The sequence below is a fragment of the Callithrix jacchus genome, chromosome 8, assembly GCF_049354715.1.
Source record: "Callithrix jacchus isolate 240 chromosome 8, calJac240_pri, whole genome shotgun sequence".
Taxonomy (NCBI): Eukaryota; Metazoa; Chordata; class Mammalia; order Primates; family Cebidae; genus Callithrix; species Callithrix jacchus.
The window spans coordinates 124,373,196-124,398,077 of record NC_133509.1 but is presented as its reverse complement, the minus strand read 5'-3'; the positions used below and the strand labels follow the sequence as shown (position 1 = coordinate 124,398,077).

The 24,882-nt window shown below is 44.7% G+C and overlaps 1 protein-coding gene across 2 annotated transcripts in view; it reads left to right on the top strand.

Moving 5' to 3' along the window:
- LOC144577456 (uncharacterized) overlaps positions 1–21,953 on the top strand; it is a 135,236-nt gene extending 113,283 nt beyond the window's left edge. The window contains exon 2 of one of the 2 annotated variants that reach the window (XM_078335592.1): positions 21,847–21,953. In XM_078335592.1, coding sequence (XP_078191718.1) covers positions 21,847–21,875 — 29 coding nt within the window. In that variant the 3' untranslated portion in view covers positions 21,876–21,953. The remainder of the gene's footprint in view (positions 1–21,846) is intronic. The other variant, XM_078335593.1, reaches the window with a different exon arrangement.
- The last annotated feature ends 2,929 nt before the right edge of the window (positions 21,954–24,882 follow it).

Below are 24,882 nucleotides of genomic sequence, written 5' to 3'. Positions count from 1 at the left end.
GCCTCGAGGTCTTCATGTGCACCATGGAGGAATTCTCCTTCCCGCTTCCTGCTTTTCTCAAATCTTCCCCCTTGTTGGGAGATGCCCCTCCCAGGAGGAGGCCTGCCTGCCAATTTCTATCTGCCTCTCATTCGTGTGGGTGCTATGGGGAGGAATGGGGAATCCCACTAAGCTGACTGGTGAATGAGAGTGGGGAAACATGGGGGGTGGCCTTCCCCATGACGTCCATACTTGCTTGATGGGATAAAACTATCTCCTGCAATCTGTGACTATGGATCCTTTTGACATCTCAACGAAGTCATTTCTTCAGATTAAAAGAGTCCTATTCATATCAGATGTAAGCCAACATTCATTGGTGCCCTTCAGGATGATGGTTGGCACCTTACAGTTTTCATGAAAAATTAAACTATTTCTTCATTCAGCAAATATTTTCGTGCCTATTATGTACTGGGATACAGCAGTGAATGAGACAGACCAGATCCTTGCCCTCTTGGGGCTGACATGCTAGTGGGGAGATGGGCAGCAAGTATAATAAATAATGTATATCGGCCGGGCACGGTGGCTCATGCCTGTAATCCCAGCAGTTTAGGAGGCCGAGGCGGGCAGATCACCTGAGGTCAGGAGTTTGAGACCAACCTGGCCAACATGACGAAACCCTGTTTCTACAAAAAAATACAAAAATGATCCAGGCGTGGTGGTGGGGACCTGTAATCCGAGCTACTCAGGAGGCTGAGGCAGGAGATAATCACTTGAACCCAGGAGGTGGAGGTTACAGTGAGCTGAGATCATGCCACTGCACTCCAGCCTGGGCAATAGAGCAAGACTCCGTCTTTAAAAAAAAAAAAATTATATAATTTGCAAATAGTGATAAGTTCTGCAGATAAAGATGAAGCAGGGAACGAGTTTCAGGAGATGCAAGCATGGGTGCTGTAACTTTGACCCAGAGGGGCAGGGCAGGTTCCCTCACCGATGGACGGGAGTGAAAGTGGTGGGTCGATGCTTGGCCAGTATGGAAGTGCTGATGGGGACCTGGTCCTGTCCAAGACTATCAAAGAAGTCTCAGGGTGGGTGGAACGGAATTAAAGGGAGGGAAGTTGGAGACTGGCTCAGAGCAGTATCAGTGGGGGTAGAGCTGGAGCTTGGGGTAGACAGCAGGTGATGTAAAACTGCTGCAAGGGTGTCCAGGGAGGTGACTGTGACATTCCTCCCTAGGGCCAGTCCATAGCGGTTGTTTTATTCTTTGCCACATGCAAAGCCTGTCATGTGGAAGGCAGGAAAGGCCTCAAATCATAAGGGCAGCGTGGTGCTGTTCAAGATCCTGTTCCTCAGTGTGTGGTCCCAGGGCCAGCAGCACTGGCATCCCTTGAGCGCTTGTTAGAAATGTAGAATCTCAGCCCTACCCCACACCTCCTGAACCAGAACTGCATCTCATAGGGCCTGCCAGTGTGATCCATGGTCCACAAACGTTGTTTGTGAATTGTGCCTTTGGGCATCAGAAGCCCTGGGGGCTACTCCAAAAGTGTCCACTTCATTGGCTGCTGGCCTCAGTTTTCTTGTAGTTTCACCTGCAAGGAGATGAGAATGTTGCTGACATTCTCTGCTCTGCCCAAGCTCCTCTGCTTTTCTGAGTGAGTGCCATTTTCAACACCACTTTCCCCATCCATCAGACCAAACTGTCTCTGGGGTGGTGTAGACTGGGAAGGTGCCTCTGGGAGCTGATACTCTGGCTCTGTGGAATTTCTGGGCTCTCTTTCCTCAGTGTGCTCAGAGAAGATGTTCTTTCCTCATAGTCGAGTGTTACAAATGTACAAAGCCTATATCATGACAGGGAAAGGCGCTGCCTTCTCTATGTGCACATAATGTTACTTCTCCACTCAGCAGGGCATATGCTTTGAGCTGAGCCACAAGCCTGGTGATTCACCTATAGACCAAATTCCCATCAATTATTGCCAGGTCCTTTATGGGCCGAGTGGTTCCAGATGCAGGAAGGCTGGTTGCCTTCGAGGGTAGATGGAAATGCCTGTTTTCATGACAAGCACAGATATTGCATTGTATTGACTGATTTATGCTAGGATCGGGCATTATATAGTCAGCCCACCCTTCTGAAACAAAACACACAGCCCTGTGGCTGGGTACTGAGCCTGGAGTTTCCAGGTCTAACTATTTGGCTTAACTATTATTAACTCCTGAGGGACTTGGGGTGAATCACCTTCCATGCATGAATATCAGGCTGCTTATTGTTAAAAACAGTTGCAGTCATTTCTACTTCACAAGTTATTGAGGCTTCATTATCTAAATGCTTTTGAGAGCTGTCCTTAAATGTGTGATTTCCAGGCGTAAGTCACTACATACCAGCATACCTTTTTTTTTAAATGAGTGCGAAATTGTCTCCCTGCTTCTGTTTATTTAGACTGCAGCATTGATGAGCAGGTAGTGGCAGATGCCTGTTGCTATTACTCACAGATTACTGTGGTTTAAGAAATAAACTGGGCATTGACCTTCCCTTGCTGTTTCTGAATTACTCACACATTTCCCATTGTTTGTGTATGTCAGCAGCATGACCTAAATAAAGTTAAGGTTGATCTCTTTCAGAATATGTTTTGGATTTCTCCTTACAATAAAGTTAAGGCAAGTTGATGTATGGTTTACCATCAAATAGTAAGACCTTTTCAGCCAAGCCCTGGCTCAACGGTGGAGTGATTATTGAACACTGGTTGTGGCCAAATTCTCAAATTTCTCAAGCGTTACCTGGCCTGCTAAGGACTCTAACAGAAAGCAGCCTCCATTTGTCGCTGCCATTTTCCATTGGTGGGGCCACTCGATAGCTCCGATTGCCTGCATCTTACTTTCCCACCGATTAGCCCAGTGTTTACTGTTTGCAGGTCTCTGCCATTATGCTGCTAGGGGGCTTTCTAGGCTAAACTGATTGACTGCTTAATCAGCTGCTGTCCATGCTGTGTAGGGCGGATGGGTTCAGGGACAGTGTTTCATTAGCTGTGTAATGTTAAGCAACCTACAGACTAAAGCAAAGAACTATACAACAACAATAACAACAACAACCTCAGTCATGTTGCATCTCTGATCTAGTTTAGGCTGCAGAGATAAGATTTGACCGTCATAACTCAGCTAGGCAGAAACCACATGGGGAATTAATTCACGGAGCATGCATCTTTTTCAATCCTTTGTCCTATCGTATATTGTTATTTCACTGCCCAGGATGGAGATCATTCATTCTGCATCTCTAAGATGCATGAAGTTCTGTTGAGGAAGAAAGTATTCATGACAAGCTCATATCTGGCTTAGAAGTTCCTGGGTGAATGGGGAATGGATCCAAAAGGTCTGGGCATCAGGTCTCCAGACAGACTAACTGGGTTTGGGGAAGTGGTAACAGCTGGTCCTGGGGGCTTTGGTTGCTGTTAAGGGAGTTGTCTTTGATAATAGTGGTAAGATTGTGATGTGTCATCTTACCAAAAGTCTATACCAAGAAGAGGGTCTCTGCTAATCACTATGAAGCCACTCCTCAGAGATTCTCCCAGACTTGTAGCTTTGATTAGGATTAAAATCTGGACTTGGTTGATGGGGAAGTGGTAGAGACGTTGGTGCCTGGGATGGGCTGTTCTAGACACTCTCCTCCAGAAGGACTGTGGTTCTGGGCCTTGCTCTGGCCTTCTCTAATGCCCCTGGGAAGAGCACAACTCTACACAAACTGGGACAGCTTGAAGGATCAGTCCGTTGGGAATTATTGCCAGTATGGATCCAGAAGAAAGGCTATTGTTTTGTTCTTCCATCTCACCGACAAGAAGATAAAAAATTGCTCACTTCTCTCACAAGCCTTGCCGTACACTTCCCATTTCCAAGTGCATAGAAATCAAAACATACAGTGTTTGGACTTATCCACGGCAATGCAGCCATCCTGCAAACACGTGGGTTGGATTCCTGACACGTGCCTGGGAAAGTGAGCTGGTATAATGCTATGGATTTTGGTCTTCTAGGGGTTGGAGTCCCCTGCATGCACGTGAGTGGATTAGCAATGCACATGACTACTTGGTTTGTGTATTCTCTGGCTGAGTGACCCAGTTCCTGCCCCAGGAACAGGATGAGCAAAGCTAGCTGGGTACCATCAGGGAACCCTCCCAGCTGCGGCATGGGGGCTCCTGCTTTCCTAGTCCATGGTGCAAATAAGAGTCAGAGCAAGGTGAGGAGCAGAGTCCCTGCTGTTGGTTTGGCTCTGGCTATGTAGATAAATAGAAGTCTGGGGGATATCTGATGGGCTTGATATTAGAGTTTGTTTCATGGCATTGCATCTGTCTTTTGGAAGCAGACATTATATGTGATCTTGTGACTTTTCCTCCAACTGCTAGCCAATCTTGACTATTTTAGAAACCCTCTTATGTGTTAATATGCCCAGTGAGACAAGAATCACTATTTCTCCTTCACCAATGACCAAACAGAGGTGCAGAGTTGTCAAGTGATGTAGTGAAAATCACACACTTGTAACGGAGCCAGGCTATGCTCGAAGCCCAGCCCCTGACTCGGTCCTACTGTTGTCTCTCAGATGAGGAAGTGGCTCTATGTATAAAACGTGTGGTTGCTATGAATTACCGGTGTTGGTAAGGAGAATTGGAAGCATTCTCATTTCTAGATTACCTTTCAAATATTCAAATTCATGCACCAGGAGCATATGGCTAGAACTTTTATTTTTTCACTCAGCTGTCTTCCAATGTGCTTCATTGAATTCGAAATCCACACCAGGTTTGAATTTTGAAAATGCCAACTGTATACTAACTGAATGTGAGAAATGAAGAAAACTTTCATAAATGTTTTTTTAAAAATAAATGGTGATTTATTTTTCTGTGTTCAGATAACCCAGCTGTGTGGGGTTTTTTCCCCCTTTCATTTTGGTTGATTTGCATCTTGATAATATAGAAGGAACAATGTTCCCTGTGTATTCTTAGCTAGTTTTCTGCAAAAGAGTTTGCAGTAGCATATATCAGACTTGAAAGGAAAATAGGTCGGGGAGGTCTTTGGGCCACCTCGGCTGGCCAGGAGCAGGATGTAGCTTTGGGTGGAGGGAGGAGCCTTCGTCGTCTTCAAACGGCTATGTCTGTGTGTCCTCTCAGCCTGTCCAAAATTTTGATCCAGAAATGATCTGATTCCATTTTCTTCCCGCTTGGGGCTGAGTTTAGTTTGCAGGTGCCATTCAGTGCTTTTGTTTCTCACCATGTAAGGGATTTTCAAGCACTTTCGAACTAAAGAGGGTTTTTATTTGCTTGGCTTTCCTCAGTTTCAGAGAAAATCAGTCTGAAAGTTTGTGTTTTGCATGACCTCTGTCAGAGATACCAACACAGAGTGGAAAGAACATTGGCCTGGAAGTCAGAAAACTGACCCGTAAAGGGGGGCTCACGTGACCTTTCCCTGAGGTCACCTGAAGCCCTAAGAGCTTTGCAGTCCTTGGGATGCCCCCTTTGAGACACCTTCCCCTTCTTTCCCCCTGACACATATTAAAATACACCGTAGTCCCCATGAAATATAATTTACACAGTGTACGTCTTCAAATCTAAGTCACCATCAGTTGTAAACTGTAACATGATTTTCTGTACCACCAAAAGAAGAGACTGCTGCCTAATGGATGCACTTATTTCAGGGGGTTCATATGTAGAAAAACGTGCAGTTTATAATTGGTGAAATATATAATGAGGTGAGTCGCAGTTGGGTAGTTGAGATAATGCCAAATGTTGTCGATTTCTCATAAAAATGATCCATTTCTAACATGGACAGAGCTGAAATGCCCATGTACCTGCTACCCACTTTTGGCAGAGCTCAACATTTGCTTCAAATATAAAAAATAAATAAATAAAGCATTGGAGACACAATTGAAGGCCCTGGTCCTTCCCTAATCCTGGAACCTGTCTCACCTTCAGGCTCCCATGGAGACACCATCCTGACTTTGGTGCCTGTAATTCCCATGCATGTTTGTAAACTTTGACTGTATATCTTTATACCCATTAAACACGTATTTAGTGTTTTATTTATTTATTTTTATTATTTCATTTTATTTTATTTTTTTGAGACAGAGTCTCATTCTGTCACCCAGGCTGGAGTGCAATGGCGCGATGTCAGCTCACTGCAAACTCTGCCTCCCAAGTTCAAGTGATTCTTCTGCCTCAGCCTCCTGAGTAGCTGGGATTACAGGTGTGTGCCACCATGCCCAGCTAATTTTTGTATTTTTAGTAGAGATAGGGTTTCACCATGTTTGTCAGGCTGGTCTCCAGCTCCTGACCTTGTGATCTGCCCACCTCAGCCTCCCAAAATGCTGGGATTACGGACGTGAGCCACCGTGCCTGGCTAATGTTTTTATTTTTTATTTTTGAGGTAGAGTCTCGCTCTGTTGCCCAGGCTGGAGTACAGTGGCACGATCTCGGTTCAGTGCAACCTCTGCCTCCCGGGTTCAAGCGATTCTCCTGCCTCGGACCTCCCGAGTAGCTGGGATTACAGGTTCGTACCACCCTGCCTGGCTAATTTTTTAAAATTTTTAGTAGAGACGGAGTTTTGCCATGTTGGTCAGGCTGGTCTCGAACTTCTGACCTTAGGTGGATCCATCTTCCTCAGCCTCCCAAAATGCTGGAATTACAGGCATGAGCCACTGTGCCTGGCCATATTTAGTGGTTTTTTTTCTTTTTCTTTTTCTTTTTTTGAGATGGAGTTTCACTCTTGTTGCCCAGGCTGGAGTGCAGTGGTGAGATCTGGGCTCACTGCAACCTCCACCTCCTGGGTTCAAGCGATTCCCTGCCTCAGCCTCCCCATATTTAGTTACTTTTTTTTTTTTTGAGACAGAATTTTGTTCTTGTTACCCAGGCTGGGGTGCAATGGCGCAATCTTGGCTCACCACAACCTCCGCCTCCGGGGTTCAGGCAATTCTCCTGCCTCAGCCTCCTGAGTAGCTGGGATTACAGGCACGCACCACCGTGCCCAGCTAATTACTTGTATTTTTAGTAGAGACGGGGTTTCACTATGTTGACCAGGATGGTCTCGATCTCTTGACCTCGTGATCCACCTGCCTCGGCCTCCCAAAGTGCTGGGATTACAGGCATGAGCCACCGCACCCGGCCCATATTTAGTGTTTTAAAAACTGTACTAGCTTTCCACCAGTATCGGTTCTCTCTTATTCCTTTGAATACTAGAACCTCTGAGCTTTATATGGAGAACACCTGCCAGAGCTGGCTCAGTGACAGCTTCTGGCTGATGGGTGGATGTGAAATGGTTGGGTACACTTTCTGGGTTTTTCCTTTAAAATGAAGGAGCAAACCCTTCATATCCTCTTTCCTCCTACCTCTGATTAGGACAGGGTCGAGGTGGTTATGAGCTATTTGTGACCATGCAGAAGTGAGAAACACACTAGGGAATAGTGGAGCAACAAGGTAGAAAAACCCTTGGTTTCTGCCTTCACAGTGCGAGCTTGTCCCACTCCCCACCTGACCCCCCACACTTGTCAGCTGCTACGTGAGAGGTAAACAAACCAATAAATATATTTTTATTTAACCCAGTATTATTGGTTCTCTACTAAAACAGCCACACACAAAAAAATTTCCAATGAATATAAGGGGTTTATATTTTGATCATGCTCATTACTAGTGACTTGTATTAAAAACTTTATTTTTTTCTTAAGGATTAGCATAAGATACATGTGTACAGTTGAATACATCCTCAGATTTAGAAAAGGGAAAAAATACATTTTACAGCCTCCTTGATGGCTAGGTATCTGTGTCCTGTCCTTCAGGCAACAGAATTCCATGAAAGGCACATTGATCTGAGCCCTTCAGGATCTTCCATGCAGAGACAGAGGGAGTTCATGCATGCTGAGGACAGTTAGCTACTTAGTCCCCAACAGGAGACATTCAAAGCAAACTCCACTGTGATAATTTCAGAATGAAAAGGAGATGTTTCATTCCTAGGAGAGTTTCCTTCCCAAATCCTGCCTGAGCATCTATGGAAGCATCCTCAGCTTGAGGTCTTTCTGGTCAAGTTCCCTCCTCTGGGAGGCTGCCCCGTGACTCCCACGCCTACAGGACAAACTGCAGGATGGCTGCTCCAGGATAAAAGCCAACTCTCACGCGCTGGCAGGGCTAGGTCAGGGTACCAGGCTGGTTACAACATTTGCTTTCTGCAGAGTGGATAAGTGGCTCAAGGGGGTCTGCCCAGAGGGATAGCTGCTGGGTCAGAGCACTGATGGGTTACAAGAACCATCTCCAGTTTTTTCCTGTCCCCTTTTCCAGCCCCAGTGCTGTTGGATAGGAGCACACCCCCAGCATGGTCCTGATTTCACAGGTCAGCTTGGCTTCTGGCCTTAAAGGTAGGTCTGTTCTTTGGTTTCCCTCTCAAATGATACTTTAAACAGATTGCTGAAGGTTCCTGACCTTTCATATTAATGAGGTTGGTGTCATCAGTCTTAATCATGCCGGATGACCATTGACCTTGGGCGAAGCTTCTCCCAGTCTCCTTGCATTAAGAATTGGGTTTTCAGCCGGGCATGGTGGCTTATGCCTGTAATCCCAGCACTTTGGGAGGTGGAGGCGGGTGGATCACCTGAGGTCAGGAGATCGAGACCATCCGACCTAACATGGTGAAGCCCCATCTCTACTAAAAATACAAAAATTAGCTGGGTGTGGTGGTACACACCTGTAATTCCAGCCACTAGGGAGGCTGAGGCAGGAGAATCACTTGAACCTGGGAGGCAGACGTTGCAGTGAGCTGAGATTGTGCCATTGCACTCCAGCCTGGATGACAGAGTGAGACTCAGTCTGAAAAAATAAAAAAAAAAGAAAGAAAAGAATTGGGTTTTCAGGTGAGTGGTCCTCAGACTTCTACAATTGATTCATTGCCTCATTGAAAAGATCACAGGACCCTCTTTCACCATCTGTGCCGATGACTTCCAAACACACAACAGAGGTTCCTGGAAGGAGTGGGAAGGAGAGCACTGCTCTGCATGAGAGGAGGCAAGCTGAGCTCTGCTAAGAGTTCCCATAAATGAAATTTATGGTATAAAAAACTCAAACCAGCTGGGCGTGGTGGCTCACGCCTGTAATCCCAGCATTTTGGGAGGCTGAGGCGGGTGAATCACCTGAGGTCAGGAGTTCAAGACCAGCCTGACCAACATGGTGAAACCCCATCTTTACTAAAAATATAAAAACTTAGCCGGGCATGGTGGCTGGCACCTGAAATCCCAGGTACTCGGGAGGCTGAGGCAAGAGAATCACTTGAGCGTGGGAGGTGGAGGTTGCAGTGAGTCAGTATTGCACCACTGTACTCCAGTGGGGGCAGCAAAAGCGAAACTTTTTCTCAAAACAAAACAAAACAAAAACCCCAAGCCAAACAATACAAAATAATTCCCCTTCCGTGGGGGGGCTGCAACCCCAACTGGGAGAGTCCTGTGCAGTCACAGGACGAGAAAGAAAAAGAGACACAGGTAACATGCGAGAAGCAGGTGGCACATTCTAGTCTGACTAGATGTCACAGTTCCCTTGATAGTTTTTTGCAACCTAAACAATGAAAATTACATGTAAAAGATTCTTTAAAACCAGTTCATATCGATTTACCTAATAACCAGTTCATCAGAAATTCACTTCCACTTTGAGTGTCTTTTGCATTCTCTGCCAGTATCTAAAAAATTAATTTAGAAACAAATTAAGCATAAAGTTTAAAAACAAGCTGGGTATGCCCTTAGAAGGCTTGATTTACAAACCTTATAATGCCAAAGAGACGGCAAAAAAAGAAGAAGAAGAAGAAGAATAAAAATCAAAGGACATTCCCATGTTAAAACACTCAAAAAGGTTTTAAATTATACGCAAATTGCTCATTAGGTGACTGGCTTTAGGCTAATTGACCGAGAGTCAACGGCTTCCAAAAGTCGGCACTTTAGTGCTCAGGGACAGTTTCTCAGGCCTGTATTCATCTTATTTCAGACAAAATTCTAATCAACTCTATTATTTGGTTTCTCAGCCCCTGGCATATTAGATGTGAATCAAAACAGGAGGGAACTATGGAGCCAGGCCACTTTGCACAGTGAGAAGAGCAGCTGATGCCCTGACAGGCAGGGCGGGTGGGAGGAGGCCAGAGAATATTAAAATGTAAATACAAGGATTAGGAAATCACCCTAGTGTGGTCCCTTTCCTTGGACGGATGGCCTCTTCCTCCTCCGCCTGTAGCTGCTATGGCTTGTGAGATCGCCTCTCTATCATAATGGGCAGAGGTTCATAAAGCCAGCAGAGCTGTGAAAAATATCGGTAACAGGCTAAATCATGAGCTACAGACTTGGCCCCATTCATTGTTTTCGTATACAATCCGTTTTAAAAAGCTTATCATTGAAAAGGATCCAGTCATTGACTCGTGAGTTGGAGCATCCTTATAAAGCACCCAGTTCCCCCCACCCTCTCTGTGCAGCCCACCCACCAAGAACTCTGCCATAGGATGCCTCTGCAACGGCATGAACACCCCCAGACCAACCTAGAAACAATTCTGTGTTCTGGAAACATTCACTTTTAGGAAGCCCTCTTTCACCAAACGGTAGCATGACCAAATCCAGGTAGTTCTCAATATCCAGGGTAATTTGGGAGGAAATCATGAATAAATAACCCAAATTGTGATGAAATTCACTTTCAGTTATCTAGTGGATGTAAGTATGGTTAAGAAGCAGCCAGACAGAATAGAAGAAGATATTTGCAAATCATATATTTGATAAGGGATAAATATCCAGAATATATAGAGAACTCCTAAAACTTGACGACAAGAACAACCTAATTCAAAAATGGGCAAAGGACTTGAGCAGATATTTCTCCAGTGAGGATATACGAATAGCCAGTAGGTGTGTTAAAAAAGCTCAATGTCACTAATCATTGGGGAAAAATGCAAATTGAAATTACAGTGAGATACTACCTCATACCTATTAGGATAGCTACCATTTAAAAAACAAAACAAAAAAAGGAAATAACAAGTGTTAGTGAGGATGTGGAGAAAACGGAACCCTTGCACACTATTTTAGGAATTTAAAGTGGTACAACGACTGTGGAAAACAGTATGGCAGTTCCTCAAAAAATTAAACATAAAATTACCGTATGATCCAGCAAGTCCACTTCCGGTATTTTCCCAAAAGAACTGAAAGCAGGGCCTCAAAGAGGTATTTATTCATCCATGTTCATAGCAGTGTCATTCACAATAGGTATAATGTGCAAGTAACCCAAGTGTCCATGGACAGATGAATGGATACATAAAGTGTGGTCTATCTGTACAGTAGAATATTTGCCTTAAAAAGGAAGAAAATTCTGACACCTGCTCAACATGGATGAACCTGGAGGACATTATGCTGAGTGAAACAAGCCAGTCACAAAAAGGCAAATATTCCATAGTTTCACTTTTATGAGTAGAGGAGTCAAAATCGTAGAGACAAAGTAGAATGATGGCTGCCAGAGGCGGGGGTGGGAGGTAAGGAGGATGGGGCGTGGTTGTGTGCTAGGTACAGAGTTTTGGTTGGAAAAAATGAAGCGTTCTAGAGATGGCTGGTGGTGATGGTTATACATTACTATGAATATGTTTAATATCACTGAACTGTACACTTAAAAGTGGTTAAGATAGTAAATGTTATGTCATCTGTATGTAATTTACCACAATAAAAACATTGCAGGCATAGGGGGAGGACAGCTGGCATCTGGAACGACTTACTTCCTTAGGGAGGCTAAATACAGTAATTACTGCTATTCCCAATCCCACTTTGACTTCCAAAGCCCAAGGACCTCCCCCCCCACCCCCCTGCACCAGGCATCTTTCTATTCCAGTGTCATCTCTGAGGCCTGGTGTCAGGACTTAGGGCTGACACACCTGGGAAAAACAGTGGCATGGGGCGTTGCAAACAGGCTGAGATGATCTGCTCTGCCTAAAGCCTTGGGAGAAGAGAATGGGAGGCTGAGGACAGAGGAGCATTAGCCTAACTTTCATCACCAGCCGTAGGTAATCCCCAAACCAATTAATTTGATACTTAGTATCTATCCTTTAGTAATTATTGTTACTCTAGTCAAGTACTTTTTTTGTTTGTTTGTTTGAGATGGAGTTTTGCTTTTGTTGCCCAGGCTGGAGTACAGTGGTGCAGTCTTAGCTCACTGCAACCTCCACTTCCTGGATTCAAGTGATTCTCCTGCCTCAGCCTCCCAAGTAGTTGGGATTACAGGCGTCCGACACTATGTCTGGCTAATTTTCGAATTTTTAGTAGAGGCGGGATTTCACCGTGTTGGCCAGGCTGATCCTGAACTCCTGACCTCAGGTGATCTGCCTGCCTCGGTCTCCCAAAGTGCTAGGAATACAGGCAGCCAAATGCATTGTGAGCACGCTTAGGAGCAGCACAGCCCCTACAGAGAGCATCGGATCAGGTGACTCGGGCGAGCTTCTGACACTTACCGTGTGGCCTCAGACAAGTCGCTGATTTTTGGGGCCTCAGTGTATCTTCTGTGAGATGAGATTGATGAATTAGCCTGTCAAGCTAATTCCTGGAACTCTCATGACATCAAATGAAATAGCCAATGTCAGAATGCTTTGTGATACTAGAGGAATGTAAGGGCATTGATAAGGGCAGAGATTTCAACTTGAAGCAAGTAAGAGGCAGAAGTGCAAAGTTAATGGAAGGACTGCAGTTTTCATTGCTGTGAAAGTTTATGAGTACTGGTCACGATTAAAGAGTAATCCTTACCTGCTCTGCTAATACCTGAAGACTAAGCTTTCTACTGGACCCCAACATCATTTTTAGATTGCTTTTAAAAAGGGACAAACTTCTTTAACCAGTAAGGTGTGTATATCCATTTTCCATTTTGCTTTATTTAGGAATGAGTTTATTATTATGATCATAGTAAATAGCCAAGCATGATTCAATTTAGGAAAATAACAGGAAAAGTTTGCTCATCTTTTGTAGGCTAATTTTGCCATAACTCCCACAAATAAAGTAGTGGTGTCTTTAAAATATACCAGTTCAGGGTCACAGAGCTGCACTTTTAAAGCTTACAATTGATTGTTTAGTGCGAAAATTGTATTCAAGTGAAACACATCAGCATGCAAATCTAAAACGTGGCCATTTTCATCTAGATTGAATATTATTAACCAGCCCAAGGGATATGATGTAATTAAGATTTTGAACAGCTTACTTTTGTCTACCGTGATGAGTATAACCGCAACGTTTAAAGCGGCTTATCAGTTGAATAATGAGAAGGGCCCAGTGCACCAATAACCATACATTTTGGCTTTTAGGTGCAGTGTGAGAGTTCAACGTTTCTCCACAGGTCCAAGCATTGATTAAGGTCAGAGATAGGAACTTGAAGCAAAAAAGAGAATGTTCAAATTCTAGGGAAATCACATTTCTTTCTTATTATGGCAGATTTCCATCTCATTGCCTACTCACTTATTTTAATACCTTCTTGCATGGGTTTAGGAATAAAGACCAAGTGGGGACAGATGAATCCCAAAAAAAAAAAATGATGCTTTTGCCTAATTAAAACGATCGGGTGTAGAGCCTTCGAATACAGCTCTACTTGGAAGGGAGAACAACTCTTAGCTTGGATTCACTTTAGAAAGTTCGCAAGGCCTCCCTCGGCCTTTCAGAGAACTGCGAAGGCACATTTCTGATAGCATCTTTATCCTGGGACAATTCCAGGATAACTGTTCTTAGGGCAGACAAGACGCTCACCTTTTCCGTCCTTCCCACACCATTTTGAAGGAAAGACAAAGTTCCTTATTACGGGAGAAGTTCAGGAAAGCATCCATTGCTGCACCACCTCGAGCAGACAGCCGGCAAGCTAGGTTGGTGCCACGGCTCATTTCAGCCATCCGTATTTTCAGGTGTACCATATGTATTTAGTACATCATTTGATAATGCTAAAAAAAATATTAAAGCAGTGTGAGACTAAAGGAGAAAGAAGATGAATGTTAGCATTCCCCTGGGGTTCATGGGTGAAGGAATTAACACAGCGTGGCACTCTACCCTAGCTGTGTTTGTTTCCATGGCAACAGCTACGTACATGTTTCAGACTATCTACAGTGACACAGTTGCAGAAATAGTAGCTTGCAGGTTTCTGATATCGCATCAGTGGACAGGCGGCATGCACTATATTAAGTAAGTGTAAAAGAATTTAAAATATAGCTCTGGATTCAGATGTGTATTAGCTCAACAGAACGATGTGTCGGGGTTGCGGCATTCCCCTTCTGCACGATGGCAAAATCTGGGCAAAGTTGAAAGTTGCAAGATTCCAGTCAAACAATTGTCCTTGCTTGGGTAAATATCCTCAAATGAAAAAAAAGATGTGAGTTAAAAAGGTAAGAAAATGGCCTTGGCAGATGACCTGTCAAAGAAGGATATTGTTAATGGAAGCTAATTTTTTTGGAGGGGGGTAGTGACGGATAAGAAATGAAAGCTTTGGTTGGAAATAGCTAAGTCTTAAAGCAAATCCAACGTGCAACAGAACCTTTTTAACAGCTGCTGAGTTTATGGCAACTAAGGTCTTTGAATGTATCACTGTAGAAATTGCTTTTATATCAGAATGATCAGGTGAGGAGCAGAGAGGTTGTTTAGGTGTGCAGTTAAGGGGAAATCAGGGCTCCATGGTCTTTTCCGGATGCTTATGTAAATATCTCATTCTCTCCAAGCTGACCCTGGTTTGTCTTTGACATTTGCTGCTACTTTTTAGTACCATTTGCTGGTATCTGTGTTGATCTCACGCTGCCACATTGTAACCTTATATGACTTCAGTGTTGGTTAGAGAGCAACCGAGTAAAGATGATAGACTTTGTAAGTGTGTGACTTAGCAACCAAATTGTACGGTAATTTAGGAGGAGTGTTCAAATGAGTATTTATTTGCCTGCTAGACCCCTACTTTTGAATAGCAGCCTAGGTATTAGGTTAATGGATTTCAATGTGCACATTATGATTGTGGGAGCTTTCAAGTATCTTGTAGTTCAATTTATACTGAGTTTTTAATGTCAAAATTTTTAAAAATTTATGTCCATTATTTGGTTTAAGCCTACATTTACCTCACAGTTTTATTATTCGTGTATCAGTGAAGAGATTGTAAAATGGCATGGTAATTTAAGCTAATCTATTCATTTGAAGAAGGTTAGTTTTCCAACCATAGGTGGACTTTTAGAAAAAGCAATGCATACAGCTCTTTGGGTCTGTATGAGACTGTTTTTTTTATGTGCACAGGGAACTGTTTACAGTATGTACCGCATATTATACTTCATAGTAATTATTTGATTAGATGTTAAGAGAATACTCAGAGCTTCCGAGCACCCATGCATGTGGAGGGCTAGGATAAGATTTGAATTATAAACCAGGGACTTGAACCCTGGAATGCACCACACCCCAGTGGGTAGACACAATGTGCCTTTCTAAATAAGGTGATCCAAAATAAAATGAATGTTGGAGCTTTCCATATATGCCCATGCATAGTCTGAGCAGTCCAGAGATGGGAAGGGAAATTTGTGTCTTCTATGGGAGTCGGTTTTTGGTTTTATTTTATTTTATTTTATTCTGTTGGAACAAGGTCTCACTTTGTGGCCCAGGCTAGAGTGCAGCGGTGCTCTCTCACCCCACTGCAACCTCAACCTCTGCTTCCTGGGCTCAAGTGATCCTTCTGCCTCAGTTTCGCAAGCAGCCCGACTAAAAGATCTCACTGTATTTTCCAGTCTGGGCTTAAATTCCTGGGCTCAAGCGTTCCTCTTGCCTCGGCCTCCCAAAGTGCTGAGATTATAGGTGCAAACCTTGGGAAACTTTTTAATGGTGGCTCATACTGAAGGCAGCTCCTTTCTCAGAGGACAAGCTCCTCTGCCCACTTGTACCCCCACTTCAGTGGAATGTTAAGACCTATCTTTGTGGGGGATGGGAGGGCAGACCCTGTCCCCATGCCCTGGCTTGCCTGGCATGTGGCCCATGTGTCCTGGGGCTTCTGCATATGATAGCTGTGTGATACCACCTGTGCTTGGTCCCCTAGGCCAAGGGGACCAAATAGCACTGGAAGGAGAGGGTTTATGTGACGTTCTGTTATTGTGTCTGAAGGACCTTGGAAAACTTGGATCAGTAACCTGGGACTCTGACCCTGGAGATCAAAAAGTTTCAGTGAACTACGTGGATGACCAGTTCTTTTGTTTTTTGGGCAGTGGTGGAGCAGGCCCTTCCAACAGTCAGCATGTTTGTGTATTTTTTTCATTATACAGAAGTATTTTCCAGTGTAGAAACAAACCAAAACAAAATACCCGTCTATGTCATGCTATTTTAACTCTTTCATAATAGTAGAAAAACATGTTAACCTAAGTGTAAAGCGCTAGGCCGAACTCGTCATTGGAATGTGAAATCTTGGCAGTACTTAGAGGAAACTCAATTGCTTGCTTTCAAAGGGCCAGGAAGTTGATTTAGAAAAAAATAAATTTGAGAGATTCCCAAATAGTGGCAAGGTGCAATGACTAAGAGAAAAATGAAGGTACAGACGGATCTTATTCCCAGTCGTAAATGGTGGTAAAATTGTCCAAATAAACCTCCCGAGGCAGAGCTCATTTGGAGTCTCTGTTGCCCGAGGACTTCTGCTGATTCCCAGAGACCACAGCATGAAAGGCTGGCAGCCAGGGCTCGCCACTTTGAGTTCCTTTCCAGCCTCTGGTCTCACTATGCCTTCTTTTCCTTGGGCCTCCTGTGCCCCTGTCCTTGAGTCCTGAATACTGTGCCCCAACCGCGCTTAGAAACATATAGGCCTTTGCTCTCACTGTTACCTCTGTCCAGATGCTTATAGTCCCGTCTTTACTTTGCAAGGCCCAGCTTAAATTCTGCTTCCTCTGTAAAACCTTACCGATCTCCCCCTTCCATTGAAATGATTTCTTCATCCTTCATGTTCACTTAACCATTTCCTTGTCAATGATTATAGCGCATATTTCATCATATTAAGATTAGCTGTGTATCTCCTTAACTAACATGTAAGTGTATTAAAGACAAGAGCCATGAATTTGTAGGATTTGCCATACCTAGAACAATACTGAAATGGAACTGTTGGATTTAGTTGAATTTTTAAAACCTTGTAAAGATATGCATTGTTGACCAGTCCTCAAATGCTCATGTTCTTTGCTCAAAAGGAGTTTGTTGGCTACTGAGATTCCTAAGGCTGTGTCTGCCACAGCAGCAAGCATCTGGACCCATTCAGCCACTTTCAGATGCTTCCAAACTTCCTGCTGTTTGGTATCGGCTAAGCACACGGAACAAACCAGGTGAATGGCTATCCTTTTCGTATTCATAGAATCATTAGATTTTAGAGCCGGAAGGGACCTCAGGGAACTAAATTCATATTATAGAGGAGAGAATTTTAAAACTGACTGTCAAGTGACTACTCCAAAGCCACAGAGTTCGTTATCGCCTCAGCTGTGTGGACTTAGCTTAGCTGGCAATAGCTCTACATGCTGCTGTCTGCGGAGCCTTCTTGGCATGGCCTTGGGTTCCGTTTAAGGCATCAGGGATCAGCTGGTGCTTTCTGCCCATGTCTGGCTTGCTTTCTATATGTAAACACCATCATCCGACAACCGTTAACCACTCTTGGCTAAACGCTGATATCACTGGGATAGAATTAAAAACAAAAGTGGACTGGGAGTTGAGCTCAGGGGAACCGGGAGCAAAGCTAACAATTCATTAGCCGTTGCTGAGGACACAGCAGCTGCTGAATTCAGTCAAGTTCAGACCCTTAAAAAGAGTGGAAAAAAGAAAGCACATGCCTCCAGCGCCTGGGCACTGCGTGCCGGGCCAGCTGGGCGCAGCACTGTGGCAAAAAGATCTCTTCATTTTCAGAAATCTGAGCCCCTGACCTTGCAGACAGGGAGGGAATGTGGCTGCAACTTGACTGCATTTGGCGTTACGTTTTACCTCTGCCTGCTCTTGTATCAGTCACAGCTCCTGTGTGAAGTCCTTGAGGATCTGAGGAAAGAACCAGCCCTCCAAGCTGACATAGGAGCGAGCTGTCTCGGGAAAGATGTGTGTGCGTGTGAGTGTGTTTGTGTGTAAAGGCTTGCATCTGAGGCTGACAGGCTTTTTAAGAGGAACTCTGGGTTTCTATGTAAATGTGTGCCTCTTCTTGCCCAGAGTTAGCCTGTTAAGGGAATAAAGCGCAATTCAGGTTTCCGAGTTGGAAGCCTGATTAATCTCTCTGCCAGTTACATATGGAAATAAATTAGTAAATGGTCCATCTGGGACTAAACTACTGCAGAGATGATAAATTATTGCCATCGTATATGTCGGTGTTGCTGAAGACTGAGTTGTGCTCACCAGGAGCTGCTAAAAGATAACTGGATGCTCTGTCGTGGTTAGAGGAACAAAAAAAATTTTTTTTTAATTACAAGTAAAAGATTTACCTTGAAATGCTTCTTGGGAGAATGGTTAGGCTGATGCCAAGTTTGCTCCTCAGAACTGCTGTATCTGCAAATATTTAAAAGGAGAATCTCAAGGGCATCAGAAACACATTGCTTTTATATTTTCAAAGGCCAGTAGGATAACCAGTGTTAATTAGTAGCCAGATGCCTAGATGAGGAAGATAATTCGGTACCTCTGGATGGTACAGCACTTTATAATTTTCACAGCAACTTCATTTCTGTTTTCTTATTTAAATTTCCAAGAAGGTGGGGTAGGTCAGTGCCTCTTTTTCTTGACAGATGAAAAACTGAGGTTGAAGGAGTTTAGTGCCTTGTCCATAATGACTCAGAAAGGAATGGCAAAGCTGGCATGGGTAAGCAGAGACTGCCAGTTCTGAATTCAGCTTCATTTCAATCCGAGCCTTGGGGTGACATGAAAACTATTTTCAGTACCCCCTTCTTCACCTATCAACATCAGGAAATAAAACCTTCTATTTCTGTCCATTTTCTAGGTGCAAAGCCATACTAACTTGATCATGAAAGGTATTTTTTCCTCTAATTGGAGATGTTGAGTATTAATTTAACTTTTTCGGTGAATAAGTCATACCCCTCTCAACCTGAGTGACAGTATTTTTTTTTTAAAAGCTAAAACCAGAGTTGTCCTCAGGGGCTGTCGAGGGTGGTAACATTTTGCCCCTTTGCAGAATGGCCCGAGGCGACTGTAACTTCCAGATTCTTGTACCTGCTTTAAAATTGTGTGTGTGTTTTTCCTCCTGGACAAACCCTCTGCTCTTAATCCTTGAAGCAGTTGAGGTTCTTCCCTCTGGAAAATGCACTGCCAAAAGTACAGAAAAGTAAACTGGATGTGGATTTTTTTTTTTTTTTTTTTTTTTGAGATGGGGCAGTGGCACGATCCTGGCTCATTGTAACCTTGACCTCCCAAGTTCAGATGATCTTCCCTCTTCAGCCTCCCAGGTGGCGGGACTACAGGCATTCACCACCACACCAATTTTTTTGTTTTCTTTTGTATTTTTTGTAGAGGTGGGGTTTTGCCCTGTTACTCAGGCTGGTTTTGAACTCCTGGGCTCAAGCGATGTGCTCACCTCAGCTTCCCAAAGTGCTGGGGTTACAGGTGTGAGCCCCCATACCCAGCCCAGACATTAATTTCTAAACATAAGCCACTGGTGCCTGCTGGGTGGTCTTTACATGAAAAAGAGGAGCCTGACCAACATGGCAAAACCCTGTCTCTACTAAAAATACAAAAATTAGCCCAGTGTGATGGCGGGCACCTGTGATCCCGGCTACTCTGGAGGCTGAGGCAGGAGAATCGCTTGAACTTGGGAGGCAGAGGTTGCAGTGAGCCGAAATCTCGCACCACTGCACTCTACCCTGGGCAACAGAGAGAGACTTTGTCTCAAAAAGAAAAAAAAAAAGAGTCCCTACCTCTTACCTGTGCATTTGGAAGTAACCTTGTCTCACTCAGATCACCTTTAGGTTTCTCATGTATTAGCCCGACCTGACTACCCCATGCCCCCAGAGGGCCCTCACGCTTTGCAGCCTCTGGGCCTTCTTTTCGGTCACTGTCTGGTTTTTTGCTGTTGTTAACATCCTGCCCTAATCTCAAGGCCGTTATTATTGCCGTCATGATGCTTTCTTTTCATGGCACCCCCCACTCCTCACCCCAAACAGAAACAAATGTCTCCTTTATCTGACACTCTCCAGCCATTAGAAGAAATAACATGGTCTGCCAGTATTTGAGTTGCTTCTGTATGTGTCTTTCTTTTTTCTGAGTTGGAGTTTCGTTCCTATTGCCTAGGCTGGAGTGCAGTGGCCGCGATTTTAGCTCACTGTAACCTCCGCCCAGGTTTAAGTGATTCTCCTGCCTCAGCCTCCCAAGTAGCTGGGATTACAGGCGCCTGCCACCAGGCCTGGCTATTTTTTTTGTATTTTTAGTAGAGACGGGGTTTCACCATATTGGCCAGGCTGGTCTCACACTCCTGACCTCAGGTGATCCGCCCACCCCAGCCTTCCAAAGTGCTGGGATTACAGGCGTGAGCCACCTGCCCTTGCGTAAGTGTCTTATTTTCCTTAGTGGACAATATGTTTCTTGAGGGCAGGTTCTTTATCATGTCCGACTCTTCGTCCCTCCCCAGTCCCTAGCTCTATGCTTTGTCCTTAGTAGGCGCCTAAACACAAAGTAGAGTAGCATGATTTTATTTTACAACAGAATGTCTTGTATGGGTGGATAAATTAATGATCTAAGGTATATCAGAATCACGTGGAGCGCTTGTTAAGACACAGATTTCTGGGCCCTAATTACACATTATCTATTCTGACTCAGTAGATATTGGGTAAGGGCCAAGAATTTGCATTTCCAGCAAACTCTCAGTCAGTGTTGATGCTGCTCTTCCAGCGCCCACAGTTTGGGAACCACCGATCTAATCAATATACTCCTGACATTCTCAGACTACAGCGCGTGGGTTAATACCATTCTTTTGGCTGGGCACAGTGGCTCAAGCCTGTAATCCCAGCACTTTGGGAGGCCGAGGCAGGTGGATCATGAGGTCAAGAGATCAAGACCATCCTGGTCAACATGGTGAAACCCCGTCTCTACTAAAAATACAAAAAATTAGCTGGGCATGGTGGCGCGTGCCTGTAATCCCAGCTACTCAGGAGGCTGAGGCAGGAGAATTGCCTGAACCCAGGAGGCAGAGGTTGCAGTGAGCCGAGATCGCACCATTGCACTCCAGCCTGGGTAACGAGTGAAACTCTGTCTCAAAAAAAAAAAAGACCATTCTTTTCATTAGAGAGTTCATTGATTTGTTATCCTTGAGACCTGGATTAAAAAGATATCCTCCATCAAAGATTATTATGCAATCTGTCTCATGTACCAGCTCTCCTATTTTGCAAGATTATTGGTTAACCATGGCCTGATAACTTGCAGCCCATTTAGGGAGGATGAGAGCCAGAGACATTTCATTTTATAACAACAAAATAGAGTTGTCAACTTTGCAGGCTGCATACCTGGTCTGCCCAGTGGATCAAGGCTGGTCGTGGGGTGGAATGCCTTGAGCACTTGTTGGTGCTCTGATGTTTTCCTTTATGTAGACAAGTGTTTGAGTAGCAGCTATAGTGCATAAAATGATTTCACAAATGTCTCAGTGGCAGCTGTAGCAAAAAAAATCATCTCACATTGAGATGGCATGTATTTTCAAATTTCTGGATCTTTTTATGCCCCATGAGACAGTTTCAAAAACACTCCGTCATGAAAGATCAGGTCCTTTAATAATGATCCAAGAAATAAAGAGGTGCTGTTACAATTGGCTTTTTCACTGAAGTGCGTCATTTTCTAGAGTCAGGCCAGAGATGACATCCATTGTGGTTGCGAGGGCTCTCTCTGCGTCTTCTGCTTAATTCTGACTTTCTACTGCTCCTCTCCAGCAGCCTCTGGAAGACCAGCATTCTCGTGATTATGGAGGCCCCTCTGTCCTTTCTGTGACGGGAGCAATGCTGACCTCGGTTTCCTGGACCCATTCTGACTCAGGTAATCACACTGCCTTCCCCAGCTCGCCATGCCTTACGTAGATTGCATTGAATAAATAAAATGCAGTAGTTATATTTAAATGCAAATGCCAGATTGATTATTTCTCCATCAACTGGTATCTTCCCCTGCGTCCCCCCAATCTTCTTAATGATCAATTTATGCAGCTGATCAGACTTGACAATGTGGTCAATCCAATTTAGGTGTTAAGATGATTAAAAACATTGAATCACATCGTTATTTAAAATTCTGGAGCAAGTCGTAGAAATACAAAGCCACCGGAAGATTGCTGGAAATTTTCACCTAGAAATTAGCTCCTAAATTATTTTTGTTGTCACAATCTCATGTTTTACTTTAATTGTGTTAATCTTTCTAATGTGCTTTTAGTTGAGTTCAATAAGCATTATTGAGTATCTGTTGTGTGTTCCTGGGACAGGTGGGGATGAAAAAGTGGGAGACTGGCTCCTATCGTCAAGGAGCCCACGGTTGAGGCAAAGTTGACTCACTCATAAGAAAACGGCAAATGGGGCTGAGCCTGGTGGCTCACTCCTGTAATCCTAGCACTTTGGGAGGCCGAGGCAGGCAGATCACTTGAGGTCAGGAGTTCAAGCCTGGGCAACATAGTGAAATCCCGTCTCTACAAAAAATACAAAAATTAGCTGGTCGTGGTGGCACGCACCTATAGACCTAGTTACTCTGGAGGCTGAGGTAGGAGAATCGCTTGAACCCGGGGGGTGAGGTTGCAGTGAGCTGAGATTGTGCCACTGCTCTCCAGCCTGGGTGACAGAGTTAGACTCCATCTCAAAAAAAAAAGAAAAAAGGAAAGAAAGAAAATGGCAGATGGTGGTGCTGAGCTCAGGGCCAGCGCTAGGCACCAGCAGTAGTTCCCTGGTTCAGGGAATGGAGAGGCTTTGAGGGTTGGGACTGAAATGATTATCGAGGAATTCATGGACCAGGGAGGGCCTCAGCTGGGCTTTGTTCCTGTGGATCATTTGGCCAGGCAGAAGGAAAGGGGTAGCATGGAGCCTTGAGGGGAAGACAGGCGTGAACCCACCGTGAAGCCCGGCAGTGAGGGCCTGACTGCCTCCATCAGAAGGTCTAGAGGACCCAGATCCTCTGTCCCACCCAGAGCCAGACTCCCCGTCAGGGGTCCCTTAAGGATCCTGGAGTGGAGCCCCTTGGAGAAACTCCACCTTCCCTTTGAAGAAGAGCTTTGGCTGGTCGTGTCCTGCTGGGGTCAGTGGTTCCTGTTGCCCCCACCCTGGCTTGGCTGTGGCTTTGCGAATCTTTTCTGCCTCTCTGGGCCTGTCCACACCCTGCCCTGCCTGTCTACCTAATTATTTCCTCCTCCCCCACACCTGCCATCGTCCCCTCTGAGCTCTACCTGGCTTTGGGGACTTGTTAGGGCCCTGGGATGAGCTCTGTGAAGTCAGTACCTGGTGATTCACAAGGGTCGATTCTTAGTAGTGGAGCTGCAGGGGAGGAGGCATAAGTTAAGAACACGCATTAATAAATCAACGCTGGGAGCGCATCCAGAGAGTTCTGAGAGCCAGAATTCAGGGAGGGTCTCAAAGGGGATGGCTGGGGCTCCAGTCAGGGCTTGGGAACCAAGTGCCCTGATGAATTTGGGTATGGTGCAGTAGATCCTGTCCACCCCCCTCTTCCCCAGCCCTGCCCTTTGTTAAGCTGGTGGAAGCAGTGGTGGCTTTCACTGCCCTGGGTTTTTGTTTGTTTTTTTAGACAGAGTCTTGCTCTGTCACCTAGGCTGGCATGCAGTGGCACCATCTCAGCTCACTGCAACCTCTGCATCCCAGGTTCAAACCATTCTCCTGCCTCAGCCTCCTGAGTAGCTGGAACTACAGATACCTGCCACCACACCCAACTAATTTTAGTAGAGATGGGGTTTCACCACGTTGGCCAGGCTAGTCTTGAACTCCTGACCTCAAGTGATCCACCTACCTTGGCCTCCCAAAGTGCTGGGATTACAGACCACCACATCTAAAGGTACTACTGAGAGTTGCCAGCTGAGACCCCCTCACTGCCTGTCAGGCCCTGCCTGGCCATGTACCATCTGCCTTCCTGCACGCAGGTGTGCAGGAACTCAGGCCTTCTGGAATCATAGCCCAGGATCACCAGTCACCAGGAAGTGGAAGAACTAGAATAGCCATACTTGTGTTCTCCTCCCACTGCAGACATTGCCTAAGAGATTGTTGCCACCCCTCCTAAGCCTAGGCCAGGGGTTGGTAAACCACAGTTGGCCCAGGAGCCAAGTACTGCCGGCTGCCTGTCTGTGTATTGACAATATGCTAAGAATGGTCTTCACATTTTTATGTGGTTGGGAAAAATTAAAAGAAGAATAAAATTTTGTGCCTCATGAAATTTATATGAAATGCAAATTTCAGTGTCCCTAAATAAAATGTCATTGAAACAGAGCCATGTTTGTTCATTTCTGGATTATCTATGGCAGTGTTGCCCTTACAATGGCAGAGTTAAATAAATGCAAGGAAACCATGAAGTATTTACCCTATGGTCTTTTATGGAAAAAGCGTGCCAACTCCTGGCCTAGGCAATTGTGTGATATAAGTGTTTGAGAAATTTGATGTGTGGAGCTTTCTCCCCATTAAGAAAAGGAGTTGAAAGGATGAGTAGGATTAGAATAGGAAAGAGAGGAAGGGAGGGATTTTCTGGAGTGAGACAGCGAATTGGTCACACTCTAGTTGGATATTTCCATTCATCCCTTTAACTTAAAATAAAATCTAGATGCAACATGAGGCCATTTCGTCTCAGGGTTGTCTGTAAGATGAGGCATCCAGACTTCTTGGATTAACCTAAATGTTGGAATAAATCAGCACCAAGTTAAAACAAACCTTGCATTTTGGAACTTTTTTCTTTTTACTTGGCTCTGGGTGTGAACGATTTTATTTTAAACCAAATAA